This window comes from Aspergillus alliaceus (genome assembly GCF_009176365.1).
Source record: "Aspergillus alliaceus strain CBS 536.65 unplaced genomic scaffold BDW43scaffold_7, whole genome shotgun sequence".
NCBI classification, from domain to species: Eukaryota; Fungi; Ascomycota; class Eurotiomycetes; order Eurotiales; family Aspergillaceae; genus Aspergillus; species Aspergillus alliaceus.
The window spans coordinates 811,396-825,037 of NW_022474690.1; the positions used below are offsets into that span (position 1 = coordinate 811,396).

The following is a 13,642-nucleotide window of genomic DNA, read 5'->3' on the forward strand; positions in this document are numbered from 1 at the left end:
AGTGTAGCGATCCAACCAATATACATCCCTAATCCAGCCACCACCACCACCCCCAACCCGCTCCCTATCTCTCTCTATACTAAACACTTACCTCGATGGAATGGATATCCTCGTTTGAACCCTTCTAACCCACACTAACAACACCCATAATGGAATTTCTCTGCCTCCCAGGCTCATTCGGCAACAAAGCCGTAAGCCCTCCTCCCCAACCCCCCGATACCGACAATTATATCCTAACCAGCTCATCCTAATCTAAATCATCCTAGACCTTCAAAATGCAACTCGACCCCTTAATAACCGAACTCCAACGCACCAACACCGCAAAATTCCATTTCACCCAAGGCAGCATCCTCACGCACCCACCCCCCGAATTCACCAGCTACTTCGGCCCACCCCCCAACTACCGCTTCATTCAAGTCCGCTCCGACTTCATGAGCACACTCCGCAGCCTGCCCAAAATCCGCACCCGCGAACAAGCAATCCACTACCTAGAAAGCGGCACAAAAGACGACCTGGCGGTCTCCACCTCCCGGGACGCCGTGAACTCCATCATCGCGGAAATCGACCAGAATGACAAGATCCAGGGGCTGATCGGGTACTCCGAGGGGGCAGCAATTGCGGCCTCGGTGATGGTTGAGGAGCAGCGAAGGTTTAGAGAGGAGGGAAGGGCGGTGAGGATTAAGTGTGCAGTTTTTATAGCGGGATGGCCGGCTATTGATGTGCGGTCTGGGGAGTGCATTGCTCCTACGGAGGAGGGGGAGGGAGATGAAGAAGAGGAGGGACGATATATTCCTGTGCCGACGTGTCATGTTATTGGGGGGGAAGATGTGTTTTTGGAGGGGGCGAAGGTGTTGTATGATATTTGTGATGGGGAGACGGCAGAGTTTTTTGATCATGGGGGTGGGCATATTATTCCGAGGAATCAGAGGACGTTGAGGGAGTTGGGAGATGTTATTCGGGAGATGATTAGGATTAGTCTTGGGGAGCAATGATGGGTGTGCTTTTCTTAGGAATTGCTACGTGGTTTTATGGAGTTGGTTTCTATATCTTCATTCGCGATGTGTTTTGTATATTCGGCGGGAGGGAGGTTCGATGCTTGATAGAGGCATGTTGCAACCATGTCGAGGTCGGACATTACTAGATACTCTGTACTCCTCAATGGTATAGGAAGGGCTTCGCCAAACACGAAAAAAAGGACATTCCTCTGGATCCACATTCTTGGAGGGGATGTGTACCTTTCGCGAACAACGCGATCCATGTCAATAAACAGCAAGATAGAGAGGGCTCATCAACAAAACTGGATTATGAAACACGGAATTCTAGTTCTTTTCGTGGGCCGCGCTCCCCGCTCCATTCCTTCGTATCCCTACCTATATTTCCCTAGAAAGATCTTCCTGCCACATCAATCCCTGGAGTTCTATCTATGAACCAATGTACCGCAACAAAGAGACATGAAGGTTCTACTCGGCAATCGATTAAATTTCGTTCCAAGGAAGGTAAACATAAGCTATACCTTTTAGTTTGAGTTTCGTGAACCTGAATTCTTCCGATTACGACGCAACGCAAGGCACTGGGTCCAATAAAGGCAAGGGAGCGGTCGAGTCCAACATAGGGTTTCTACAGGTCACACTAGCCCTTCAGCGATCGACCATACTCAAACCACTGGTAGACTTTTTTACGTGAATATATTCTTGAACGTAAAACCTAGTGTTAAAGTTGAGGTAAGGATATATCCTGCTAGAGGAGTAAGTACTAATAGTTAAAACATCTAAAAATGAAGACGGGGGTGTCCAACCACCATCACCACCGACGATTCTAATCTAATTCGGCCCCAACCCCTACAAAACCCCCTCTTAGAACTGTTTATCCCTCTCTGCTACGTAACTACCAGGAACTGATACGAACTCTCCCTTACACCCAAACCCAACATGGGATGTCAGCCTCATGCTTTTCTAATCTCTGAGCAAAGTCTTAACCAGCAGGGTTGAGAGTCAAGATGGGGAAGCAAGGGAACCGAAACATCCGGCAAAAAAGCTTTACCATGACGGTGAAGTTACATCCGCGCTGACCGGAAAATACACCCAAGTAAAATGAATATTCTACAGCTTGTGCCGGAAACAGACAGAGCAATCTAATTTTTCGCATGGTAGAGGTCACATTACCAGTCAAACTATGGTTCACAGGTCAACGGTCCGTCGGTTACGGGGGGCCTAGAAGGCAAGTTTATTTGGGATATGCTACGGTCTAGATTTGCCTAGACCCTCCCGTTCCCCAGGAATATCTTTACACAAAGTCTGCGCCGTCGAGCGATTTGAAGATGAAAATGAGGGGGTCGTGTTGTCTTCGCGATCTGAAGACGTGTCTGCGTAGATTTAAACATTATTGCGACTGCAATGCGTGAATGAACAGGAACTATAGGAGAGTGGGTGAGCTTATGAAACTACCTGTAATAGGATGAGCATACAGATTGTTTTAGGGGGATAGGAAAGTGTGAACAATAGATAATAAATAATTGTATCATTAAGATATGGTATCACTCTCGCTGATTCACTCGTGCCGGCTAGAAATATATATCCTGGCTAATCACAAACTCCCAGCTCCCCAACGCCAAACCAAGACCCAAAGCCCATCTAAAAATCACACTAGTCTTTGTAACCCACGCTTCAAAAGCCTGACTTGATCAAACGAGCTACAGTATTCCTGTAGGGAGCTAAGTGCGTCCTTATCCAGATCCTTATTGCTGCCCCATTCATAGGTATTCGCAGAGAGGCTTGGTGATTTCCAGGGCGAGCTGCGACTCGAATGGCCCGATGGGGTTTCTCGAGTGGACTTGTGGATCGAGTCAAAATGGATTGCCGGAGGAAGGATGAATGAATTATCATAGTGTGCCAGTGATACTGGAAGCGCTTTCTCAGGCGGGGAGCTGGGAGTGGATTCCAGGTCGTGCATGAATTTGGAGCGGGAATTACTCGCGTAGGTCGTGCTCCCCGGGATTTCAAGGTAGCGACCCCGTGGAATCTCGAAAAGAGAAGACATTATTGGGGGTTTGAATAGGTATGCCTTTTGAGGTATTAAGCAGCGGTTTAGGAGATTCAGAGGTTAGAGGCTTGGGTGGTATACCGAATCTCAACTGGGGGGTTGTTTAGACTGCGACAGTATACGGAGGATATTAGATGAATTTAAATAGTAACTATCAGCCCAGGTAAAAGTGTCAAGCTCATATACGCCACGGTGGCGGTTCAGTAAGATACAACAATCCCAACCGCTACACCTCCCGGCTGAATGGGAATGCTTGGAGTGTGTAGCCGAGAGCCAGGATGTAGGTGTCATATCTCTGTTCCACGGGACAACAGGGAAGGATATTTCGTCTATACCACTTGGGGACAGGAAGCAGACAGCGTTGATGCTTACTCCTCGGTGGTGTCAGATACCATCCAATAATGATCCGTACCTTTCTTTTTGACCTTCTGCATGGTGAAACGTCAGCATAGGTACATTCTCAAACGGGTATCAGCAACCAGGTGGAGAAGCAACTTTATGATCGGGGTGTAAACTTCTCTGTTGAAGGAAATCACTTCCAGACCCTCAATAGGGTTTCTGACAGCCAGATTCTGGGGCCCAAGGATTGAAGTTAATTCCCCGGAGTGCAATCCAAGCAATCCAATCATATAGACACCGTCGAAAAATCCTTGTAGGATCCGTTGTTAATTGGCGGTTGTTTCTACCGAACCAGAGGTTTGAACCATTCTTCTTCTTCCCGACTTGGTCATCGGGGTTAATTGCTGCTATCTAACTACTACCAGCAGGGCTCTTCCTCTCGATTCTAGGATTTATTAGTGGGCCACAAGTTAAATTACTAATCAGGATTCATCTTCAAAGAACTTTCTATACAATGTGTGATCCAGTCTTCTAATGAAGAAGGTCGTGCCATTTTCGGAACACATTGTTAGGGTCATAGATTTTCTTCAACTGTTGCAATCGCTCCAAGTTATCACCAAATAGACATGCCGCACTTTTATGCCCTATCGACCATCAGCTATTGAGGCCATTTCTCCAAAGACACACAAAATTATGAACAGATTATCCCGTAGAACACTGGTACTTACCAGCATAGTTCGCATATGCGACTACCCGCTTCTCGCCTTCACTCCGAGACCCGAACCCGAACTGTTCGATTCTCGAAATAATAGCTTGTTGCTCGGTCTGCATTTTATGATCAATCTCGGGATCCTGCCAACAGAAGATCGACCCGACATTGTAATAACGACCTCGATTAGCGCAAGCCGTAGCGTCAGATGGGACTTCGATAATGTGAGAATATGGTAGCAGCTCGAACATCAGCACACTATCCCCTACCCTCCTATAGCTCCTCATCACCCTGTCGAACTGATTGCATACATCATGCACAAAATCGATGTCAAGCGGTAGGGTAACGTTGGTGCCGTTAATGCTTTTGCGACCCTTGGGAGAAGGCTCTACGTTAGCCACAGCGTTGATTTTTGTATAAGACATCATATCGGTCTGGCCCATGACCCGATCCACGGATAGCAGAGGTTCAAAAAAGGCTTCTGCCTCTTCTCGGGTACCGTTGTAGAAGAGAACAGCCAGCACAGCAGTCCCTGTCATGAAAGGAGGCGCCGTAAATCCAAACATAAAGCCGCTATTCTCGTCCTTGCGACGATGGAATTCGTTTGCGAAATCCACTATCGTGGGTAACTTATCCAGTGCGAAGTAAAGGGCCCCTCCAAAAACCTTGTGTTTCAGATCATACGCGCGAAAGACAAGCTCAGTCACCACGCCAAACGCTTGTCCCGCACCCCTGGCTGCCCAGAACAGGTCCGGGGAAGAAGTTTCCGATGCTTCAACGATGGACCCATCCGCTAGCACCATCTTGACACTAAGTAAACTGTCGATGATCAGTCCGTAGCGCCCCGTCAACCATCCGCATCCCCCACCCAGTGTTGATCCACCCACCCCGGTATGGCTGGACGTCGAACCTACAACGACTAATCCGTACGGCGCTGTCGAACTGTTGACATCTTGCCAGGTGGCGCCGCCTTGTACACAAACGGTCTTCGAGGCGGGGTCGGTGAGGACTTTTCGCATCTCAGCGAGGCTAATCACAATGCCGCCGTGGGTTGAAGAGGATCCGGTAGTGGAATGTCCCCCCGCCTCTACAACGAAGGCAATGCGATGCTTTCGTGCGAAATTAATCACCTCAGAGACTTCCGACGTGCAGGTGACTTTGACTACTGCTCCCTGTGGTACTATTAACCATGCGATCTGCGAGTCAGAAATATGTAGAAGTAGCATTTCGCTGAAAGGCTAGGCGTTGTGCAATGCACGGTTTGTTTTTCATGGTATCTTGCGATCTAGGAAGAAAAGGTATACACACAGCTTCCTTCTCACAGGTATCACTCCATCGCTGGATGCTCTCGGCGTATTCGTCTGAGCCGGCACATATCACTCGGGCCCGAGTGCCTTCTAGCTCTTGCTGGAGCTCAAGCACATGAGCGTACGATAAGAATGGCATATTGAAGATCAGAACATGTCAATTGACTCACGAAGCTATTTGCCGTGCAGTAATCTGCTATGGTAGTTGCCTAACCAGCATTTACGTAGAGCAATGTACGGCTAGTGACATAGTACTTACACATATTGTACAAAAAATGCCTTTTTTGCAGAGTATCATGTGACAGATATCATATGATTGTCTCAATTCCCTGGGACATATGTACCTAGGAATAATTGATTTATGGTGCGCATTCGTCCGAAATTTGGACTTCAACCCCTGGTTGGTGACGGCACTTTCGGCTCAGGACGGCACACATCCCATACAGAGTATTGCACAAAATTATCTGTTCGCATGGTTTCTTTTTCTGTCCTCAATCATGTAACACAGAATATCATCCGAGATTATACACGGCTTGACGGAATTGGTACAGAATTCCTCCGTCTGGGGGCGGAGAGGGCTGACAGGTCGTTTCCTTGGTTGAGAAAGGCTCACCTTTCCAATGACACGGCATTAGGGATGTGAGCCGATAATCCTTTATAAAGTAGCTTATTCCTTTGACACAATACCTTTTAATAATCAGGTATTCAACACCACTAAGAGCTGCACGCTCTTCAAGTCCCACGTTGAGCATACCTTATTGGAAGATGGAGTCGCCTGCTGGGACCGAAGATACAAATACGAGCAATGACTCGTTAGCCTTTCAAATATTGCTGGTAGTCTGTTTAAGCGTATACGTCGTGACGGCTATTTGGTAAGAAAGTTTTCATTCCTTGCTTTAGAAAGCTGAAAATCTGACCTTGAGGGCCAAGCAGGCTACTCTTAAGATCCTACTGTCTCGCATATTCGAGTCTAGCGTTTAGTACATCAGATCCCTCCGCAGATGTGTCGCCACAGGAAAACATGGAAAGAAGACTGAGCTGTCTAGAAAGAGTCGCCCCAACTAAGCCATTCAAAAGCTGGTGGTTGTCGATCCAGACGATACGATCCCCCTTGAAACAGTCGGATCATATATTCACCTGGTACGGTTCTGTATACTGCATACTATGCTGTTGTTCCTACTCTACGATTCGCCTGTCCAATACTGATATGTCGAACTAGTTCTATCTGTCTTGAAAAGGTCCGCAAAAAGGACCCTATCCACACCCTTCAATGTCGCCACGTATTTCATCGACAGTGTCTGGAAAATTGGTTCTTGGGCTACCATAACCAATGCCCGATATGTAAAAAGCCCTTCTTTGAAGAGCTCGATATGGATCCGGAGGATGCAGTGTAGGGCTACCTTGGATTCTGAAGGTCGGTTTCTTTGTTTCTTTAGCATCCTATTACCTAACGTGAACACCCAGTGGTTGTCTTATTGCATATTTTATAAGCGTGGAGTTGCGCGGCACTCGTGGGTTTTACTGGGAGTGGACTTTGACACTAAGAGTTCCATATGCCAATACAATCAATTGTAATGAATTTGTACATGACTGGAACTGTGGGGGTGGCGAAGGCCTCAGTAAGACGGTGCAATCCTAACGTCGCCATGACGATGATGAAGCCATGGTAACTCTCGGAAAGCTGCGGGTCAACTATTGGCAGTCATTGATCAATGTTACGGTCATGGCGACCATCAGAGAAGCTCTCAACCCATGAAGGAAACGCTTAGAAAGGCGAATTTAAAACCCATCCGTCTGAATTGGCAGATTCGGATGATCTGTACCCCGTAGCGTGAGAGTCCGTTATTGGAAATAGATAATTTCGGATCATAGGGATCATCACTGATTGGTATTTGGATGATTATATTTGAGGCATAAATCTAGCCCTTTGGCCTTTAGTATCAACTTCACATATGTCATTGGCGTGAGGACTATTGGTAAGCATGATGAGAGGTGACGTTGAACAGACAAGGAAAGATGGATACCAATTTCTGCCTCAGGCTTCAATTCACACGTGAGTGAGTGCAGTTCGACACCTGAGGCATTAACACTAGTCCCCAACGGGACAACGGATCAACAGGCGGAGATCTCGAACCATCACCGCTTCACGATCTTCGGTATTCTCTCGTCCTTCCAGAAACCAGCCCTGTTATATCCTAAGCACCCCCCTCCCCGCCGGCAATGACGTCGTCAATGAGACCTCTCGTCCAAATGGCTGGACGGGTGTCGCGCTCTTCCCTCCCATTCTTCGAACGCAGCGCCCTCCGAACAATCCCATCGCAAAATGTCTTCCTTTCTCTCCGAACGAAGACAGCCCAGCCCGCACATCTCCAGGTCCTCCGACACAATAGCCTTTCCTCCCAGCGCTCCTTCAGTACGACTACCCTCCGCGCTCGGGCACGCACAATGGGCCAGCTGAAGGCCCGGAACTCCACAGGTCCGTTTTCATGGAAATCGGCCCTGCTGTTCGTTATCACCGGAGGAGCCATGATCATCTATTTCCGCGTGGAAAAGGAGCGGTTGGCACGGAAGCGCGTCGCGGAGATGAGCAAAGGAGTGGGCCGGCCGAAGGTCGGAGGGCCGTTTGTGTTGAAGGATTTGAACGGCAACCAGTATACCGAAGAGAATCTGAAGGGGAAGTACAGCTTTGTAAGTACTTCAATTGCTCCCGGGCAACCATATGGGTGCTAACTGTGACGTTGTTAGGTATACTTCGGTTTCACGCACTGCCCTGATATCTGCCCGGACGAGTTGGATAAGATGGCCGAGATCATTGACAATGTGAAGGAGGCAACCAAGGGCGAGAACGTCTTCCTGCCTGTGTTTGTTACTTGTGATCCCGTTCGCGATACTCCCGAGGTGCTCCGGTCGTATCTCCAGGAGTTCCATAAGGATATTGTGGGCTTGACAGGCACATACGAGCAGGTGAAGCACATGTGCAAGCAGTACCGGGTCTATTTCAGCACGCCGCAGAATGTGAACCCCGGCGATGACTACCTGGTTGATCACAGCATTTACTTCTACCTGATGGGTGAGTGGTACCGTCTATACAATCCATGAGCCCAATTGCTAACTACGTGGCCCAGACCCCGACGGCGACTTCGTCGAATGCATCGGCCGACAGGACACCCCCGAATCAGCCACCAGAGTCATCATGGAACACATCAACGACTGGAAGCGTGAAGGCAAGCCCCTGAAGAAAGACTAGAGTGTATGTCTAGCGAGGAATTTTATGTACAATAGAAATACCCTACTCAGATGCGTGTAGCATTATATATAACAATCCGTAAAACCGTGAATGTATATATCATCTAGAAAAAACAAGCAGCACAATCAATCCACGACCCTCTTCTGCTCACCATTCACCATACGTATAAATTCAGCAGAACCAAAAACATAGTATTATATTAAACATCAAGAAACCACCCTCCCCTCCGCATCCCTCTCCCTATTCTCCCTCCACTCCATCCCCCCATCCACAAACTCCTCCCTTTTCCAGATCTCCGCCTTCTCTTTACAAACCTCCAATACCTCCTCGCCCGCCCTCCACGCCGCCCCCCGATGCCCCGAACTAACCGCAATAACAATACTCGCCTCCTGGATCGGCACAACCCCCAACCGATGCGCAATCACAATCCCCGTCAATCCATGCTTCGCGACTGCATCCCGTGCAATCCCGCTCAGGGTCTTGAGCGTCAGCGGTGGATACGCCGTGTAGCTCAGTTGGGACACGGGGCGATCCCCGAAGGTGTTTCTCGTTGTGCCGAGGAAGAGTACGTTTGCGCCGGCGGCCGGGGAGGAGATTTTGTCGAGTGCAGATTGGGGGTTTAGCGGGGTGTAGGTGAGTTCGAGGTAGATGTTTAAGGTGGAGTCGGTTAGGTGGCGGGGGTAGGTTGTTGGGTCTAGGTGAGGGGGTGTTGGGTTTTCGTTGTCATGGTCTTTTGGGGTGGTCATTTTGAGGAGAAGGGGGTATCCAGGAGGTTGTTGGTGTTTTTGGTCGTGTTTGGACGTAGGGATGATATCGGAGGATTTGATGCCTTGTGTTGTTGGGTTGGTTACGTCATAGAGGTGGGTTTGGGATCTGAGTGGTTGAGTTTGTGAGGTGATCGAGGTGTCGCTTGTGTGAGATGTCGTTCGAGGGCGTTCTTTGGTCGTTGGTGTTGTTTATTGGGGCGTGACTCTTAAGCTGTGGAGGTGAGGGATTGCATAAATATGTGGTATGCCTGAGGCAGGAGGGGTCTTATCAGGACTGTGGGGTAAAGTGGGATCACCTATCGAGATAAATATATATCAGACTCTATTTATTGCTCATGTCGTTTCGTAACTAAAGGTTCAACTTCGCTGTTATTTTGAGTTCCCTCGAGGGTCATTGGTAGCTTTTAAAAATAATGGAGAGAATACACTTCTGAGATATAGAACAATGTTGTCAAAACAGACAGGATAAAAGAAAACGTGAAGTATCCTTTGCTTGATCTATACCTGCTCAAGGGTATAGCGAAATGACTACACGACTTTTGAATTTTCACCCGTTTTGTTTTTACGACTATTGCAAGGGAGAAGAGCTAAAACTCTGCGACTGACTAAATATAGTAGATAGCTGCCATCAGGATAGCGTAGTTACTGCCTTGCTTGAATACTTTGAAATCTACTCTGGCACGAAGCTTTGCACCGAGGCCCTTTCATGAATGACTTGAACGTTCGTCGGGGAGTTCCAGTAATAATATTGGTTCATAGATCAGTATGATACACCTCCGGGGACAGTGGTGACAATGTTGACTCGAAGACATCCTTCCCAGCCTGATCATATAACACATCGACCCACATAAATGACTCCATAATATCCCGCATCTCTGACCATGAGTTTATATTGCACAGTTGGATATTAGCTCGTAACCAACGCTTCAACCACTGATCGTCGCATTGACGGAAAACTGAGATTTCACCAACCATCAACAGCCAGAGCATAATATGAGACGAAATACCATTCAAAGACTTCAAGGACAACAGACAGTTTTTGTAAATAATAGATAGCTGATCATAAGACCATTGGACGCCCTGCCACTGCAAGAAGACGTGGGAAGAAAAGGCTAGAAGGCCAAGGCGGATAGCTTCAGCAATGGAACCTGGTTCAAACTCCATCAGGAGGAGGCGGTACATGACCAAGGTCATTGTCTCCGAGAGTATCTCTATGGGAAGCCTTTGTTGCGTTGCGGTGGCGGTGTTGACAAGGAGACAAAAGCCCTTCATGGTATCCCAAGTTCTAGCTAGAGTGGCGTCTGTGTCTTCAAGGAATCGCGCCGAGTCTATGATTAGCGGATAAGGGATCATGTCCACTAGTAGGGCGTCAAAGAACAGCGGTGATGTGCAACATCGCACTGCAACTGACAGGTCGCACCTAGATTTCAATAGAAGCACTTTAGTCATATGGCCACGTAGTAGTGGGCGAGTCGCATACCGGTAGATTTCGGTTCTCAGTTTGACATCGTCAGTGAATTTAGTGACGCCACCTCGTAAGTTCACTAGTTTATAGAGACCATTTAGATGATGTCTAGCGAATTCAATATTTCCGGTAATATGGGCATGTATTGCTAAGAATAAAACCACCATTATGGTGGCAATCGACGGCTTCACTTGTTCATCTGGAAGTGATAGTCTCACACGAAGAAGTTGGAGTGTCTTTACAAAGTGAGGTGATGTTGGCCTGTTCGTACTGTTTGTGAGTTGTTGACTGGTGAGTCCGTCAAAGAAGTACTGAGTTATAAATGCCATGGCATGAAGATAGACGGGGTCCACTATCAACAGATCATGCCACTGCTCTTTCTTATTGAAGTCAATGCACCTCTCTAGAGCGAATAGAACCTTCTTGGACATCGTCCCAACTGTATGGTTCTCGGTAAGTATACGTTGAGCAGGCCTTTATTGAACAAGATCGGCGTAATGAACTTACATCTCAGGATATTCGCAGCCAACAACGGCTCGATCGAGTCAGCAAATTGTAGCAGAGATGCATCTGAGCCAACCCTTTTTGGGATAATAGGATGTGGCTTCTCAACTAATCGAGTAGACCGCTTCTGTAAAGCTCTATTTCTTTCATTCCGACACTTGTCGCGTTCGAAATCCGTTAGTTCCTCAGGCCCCGAGCGTCGGAACCTCCCCCGGTTCTTGCCCAGCATGACATGGCTTCTGATAAACTTGCGTGTGTCTGGGTTTGGCTTTGTTGAGTCTGTCGATATGATGATCGGTAGACTTACTAGCAGCTTAATGAGATAAAGTCCCGATTTAGAAAACAATACCATGACTAAACGGACGGACTTACCTGAGCCACCCTTCAACACCATCTTGCCTAGTAAGCTAAAAGAGAGTAAAATGACCCAAGCTCATATGCAACGGCCTACTGTGTAGCTTTTACCTTCAATATTGTTTACCTTATTAGGATACAGTGAGAAAAGGGCAGAAATCTGTTGACGATCAAATAGTTAAGACGTAGTTCTCGGGGCTGACGTTGATCACCTAGCAGCTTTCTGCAACGTTGATTGGCTGCATGATTGTTTTCCTATTCTGGTATAGCTTCTTATGTAGGCTGCGATTGGCCGGTCCAGTGTCTTGACCTTCACTAACTCTTTTAGGCAAACAATATAGATTGGTGGATTTACTTCACCTTCAGACCTGCTAATTCCGTGGAATGGGCCTAGAGGGAGAACATATAAAGGCAATAAGATGGCTGTAATGTTGTGCCTCATTATATCAAGCATCTACAAGCTAGCAGGACCACAACGAAAACTACGAACACCCCTCTAATTCTTAGTGTTACGACAGTGACTTGATACAGTTCCACGATGTCTACCTCAAGAGACTTGCCCCCCTTTACTTCAGCTTATTTCCCCAGACTTTACTTCAACTCCCATATTTGCTCTAAGCCCCAATATCCCTCGCCGCAGACCAATCTCATTGATAAAGTGGCCATCGTGACGGGGGCCAATACCGGCCTCGGTCTGGAAAGCTCTCGCCAACTCCTCTCATATAACCTGTCCCACCTGATCATCGCAGTTCGCTCAGTCACAAAGGGGGAGACTGCAGCGGATACCCTTCGTAAGCAGTATCCCATGGCCACAATCGTGGTCTGGCAACTGGACATGAGCTCGTACGATTCTGTCCAGGCTTTCGTTCGTCGCGCAGAAAATCACTTGCCTCGTCTAGATATCGTCATTTTGAACGCTGGACTGGGAAATTTGAACTTCAGTGTGGTTAAGAGCACAGGTCATGAAGAGATCATCCAAGTCAACTACCTCTCAACTGTGTTGCTCTGTATTCTTCTGCTTCCTGTGCTCAAAAGCAAATCTCTGGACGTAATACCCGGTCGACTCAGTATTGTTAGTTCCGGACTCGCCCTCAATGCTGGGTTTCCACACAGAAAGTACTCGCCCCTCCTTCCATCCTATGATGACCCGAAAAATTTCAACTGGCGGGAACAATACAGCGCATCTAAATTCCTCGGTCACATGTTCATGTGGAAGCTCGTCGACTACGTATCCGCGGATGATGTCGTGGTGAATGTGGTGGACCCAGGCTTTACCAAGGGCACTGAACTCCAGCGTGAAGCGTCTGGCCCTCTATCGGTGGTCTTTTCTATTGCGAAGGCGTCCACTGCTAGGACGATCAAGGATGGAGCTTCCACGTATGTGGATGCTACAGTGGTGAAGGGTAAAGAGTCCCACGGATGCTTTGTTATGGACTGGCAGATTAAGCCGTAAGTTTTCCGGTCCTTATTGGTTTATACTTGCTACAGCATGCTCTATCAGATTCGCGACTTTCCTATACACGCCCGAGGGGAAGCAAGTAATTGAAAGACTATGGGATGAGACTATGGCCGAGTTGAAATTCGCTGATGTTCAAGGTATTCTTGATTCCATGAAGAGATCTTGATTGGTTTTCGCTCGATAGTGGACTGCTCTGCCAGATTGGGATTGCTTTCATGATTTTTCGCTTCTTCTATCGGAGAGGTATCCCTTTCTGTATTCTGGAAGTCCTTATTGCTTTGGGCGTGATTCCTCCTAGACCTTTCCATACTGTAAATTTAGTCTAACACGTACTTTATTTCAAGCTATATTAAAGCCACCCGGACATCTTTAGCAAATTTATACTCCGTTCACCTTAAATGTGTGTTAAAATAGAACCTCCACTGATTGATCGACAACCGGCAACGGATCCG

At 47.6% G+C, this 13,642-nt stretch overlaps 8 protein-coding genes across 8 annotated transcripts; 4 read left to right on the top strand and 4 right to left on the bottom strand.

The window, feature by feature from the left end:
- Positions 1 to 275: 275 nt before the first annotated feature.
- BDW43DRAFT_308004 (serine hydrolase-domain-containing protein) lies at positions 276 to 992 on the top strand (the record flags this gene model as incomplete). Its single annotated transcript, XM_032046374.1, has 1 exon — positions 276 to 992. One exon carries the CDS (start codon positions 276 to 278, stop codon positions 990 to 992), a length of 717 nt encoding a protein of 238 aa, XP_031903828.1.
- Positions 993 to 2,637: 1,645 nt separating this feature from the next.
- Positions 2,638 to 3,036, bottom strand: BDW43DRAFT_308005 (uncharacterized protein; the record flags this gene model as incomplete). Its single annotated transcript, XM_032046375.1, has 1 exon — positions 2,638 to 3,036. One exon carries the CDS (start codon positions 3,034 to 3,036, stop codon positions 2,638 to 2,640), a length of 399 nt encoding a protein of 132 aa, XP_031903829.1.
- An 873-nt stretch (positions 3,037 to 3,909) lies between these two features.
- Positions 3,910 to 5,533, bottom strand: BDW43DRAFT_323217 (FAD-binding oxidoreductase; the record flags this gene model as incomplete). The annotated part of the gene is made up of 3 exons (XM_032049709.1): positions 3,910 to 4,022; positions 4,107 to 5,259; positions 5,396 to 5,533. 3 exons carry the CDS (start codon positions 5,531 to 5,533, stop codon positions 3,910 to 3,912), a joined length of 1,404 nt encoding a protein of 467 aa, XP_031903830.1.
- A 703-nt stretch (positions 5,534 to 6,236) lies between these two features.
- On the top strand, positions 6,237 to 6,945 carry BDW43DRAFT_266649 (uncharacterized protein). The gene is made up of 3 exons (XM_032040888.1): positions 6,237 to 6,266; positions 6,328 to 6,534; positions 6,614 to 6,945. The coding sequence occupies exons 2-3, from the start codon at positions 6,416 to 6,418 to the stop codon at positions 6,786 to 6,788; spliced, it is 294 nt and encodes a 97-aa protein (XP_031903831.1). The 5' UTR covers positions 6,237 to 6,266; positions 6,328 to 6,415; the 3' UTR covers positions 6,789 to 6,945.
- Positions 6,946 to 7,545: 600 nt separating this feature from the next.
- Positions 7,546 to 8,865, top strand: BDW43DRAFT_266651 (SCO family protein). Its single transcript, XM_032040889.1, has 3 exons — positions 7,546 to 8,082; positions 8,140 to 8,464; positions 8,520 to 8,865. The coding sequence occupies exons 1-3, from the start codon at positions 7,615 to 7,617 to the stop codon at positions 8,639 to 8,641; spliced, it is 915 nt and encodes a 304-aa protein (XP_031903832.1). The 5' UTR covers positions 7,546 to 7,614; the 3' UTR covers positions 8,642 to 8,865.
- BDW43DRAFT_323220 (molybdopterin synthase catalytic subunit) lies at positions 8,848 to 9,639 on the bottom strand (the record flags this gene model as incomplete). Its single annotated transcript, XM_032049710.1, has 1 exon — positions 8,848 to 9,639. Exon 1 carries the CDS (start codon positions 9,385 to 9,387, stop codon positions 8,848 to 8,850), a length of 540 nt encoding a protein of 179 aa, XP_031903833.1. The 5' UTR covers positions 9,388 to 9,639.
- Positions 9,640 to 10,139: 500 nt separating this feature from the next.
- On the bottom strand, positions 10,140 to 11,890 carry BDW43DRAFT_266653 (uncharacterized protein). The gene is made up of 4 exons (XM_032040890.1): positions 11,750 to 11,890; positions 11,381 to 11,683; positions 10,889 to 11,312; positions 10,140 to 10,828 (listed from the first exon to the last, which is right to left on the bottom strand). Exons 1-4 carry the CDS (start codon positions 11,769 to 11,771, stop codon positions 10,162 to 10,164), a joined length of 1,416 nt encoding a protein of 471 aa, XP_031903834.1. The 5' UTR covers positions 11,772 to 11,890; the 3' UTR covers positions 10,140 to 10,161.
- Positions 11,891 to 12,269: 379 nt separating this feature from the next.
- Positions 12,270 to 13,184, top strand: BDW43DRAFT_308010 (uncharacterized protein; the record flags this gene model as incomplete). Its single annotated transcript, XM_032046376.1, has 1 exon — positions 12,270 to 13,184. One exon carries the CDS (start codon positions 12,270 to 12,272, stop codon positions 13,182 to 13,184), a length of 915 nt encoding a protein of 304 aa, XP_031903835.1.
- Positions 13,185 to 13,642: the final 458 nt, after the last annotated feature.

Coding starts and splice junctions, on each gene's coding strand:
- BDW43DRAFT_266649 (XM_032040888.1), top strand. CDS start 6,416: ATGGAAAGAAGACTGAGCTGTCTAGAAAGAGTCGCCCCAACTAAGCCA. Junction 6,535..6,613: donor TCGGATCATATATTCACCTG/GTACGGTTCTGT, acceptor ATGTCGAACTAG/TTCTATCTGTCTTGAAAAGG.
- BDW43DRAFT_266653 (XM_032040890.1), bottom strand. CDS start 11,771: ATGGTGTTGAAGGGTGGCTCAG. Junction 11,684..11,749: donor GGTGTTGAAGGGTGGCTCAG/GTAAGTCCGTCC, acceptor TTAAGCTGCTAG/TAAGTCTACCGATCATCATA. Junction 10,829..10,888: donor CTGAGAACCGAAATCTACCG/GTATGCGACTCG, acceptor ATTGAAATCTAG/GTGCGACCTGTCAGTTGCAG.
- BDW43DRAFT_266651 (XM_032040889.1), top strand. CDS start 7,615: ATGACGTCGTCAATGAGACCTCTCGTCCAAATGGCTGGACGGGTGTCG. Junction 8,083..8,139: donor TGAAGGGGAAGTACAGCTTT/GTAAGTACTTCA, acceptor TGACGTTGTTAG/GTATACTTCGGTTTCACGCA. Junction 8,465..8,519: donor CATTTACTTCTACCTGATGG/GTGAGTGGTACC, acceptor TACGTGGCCCAG/ACCCCGACGGCGACTTCGTC.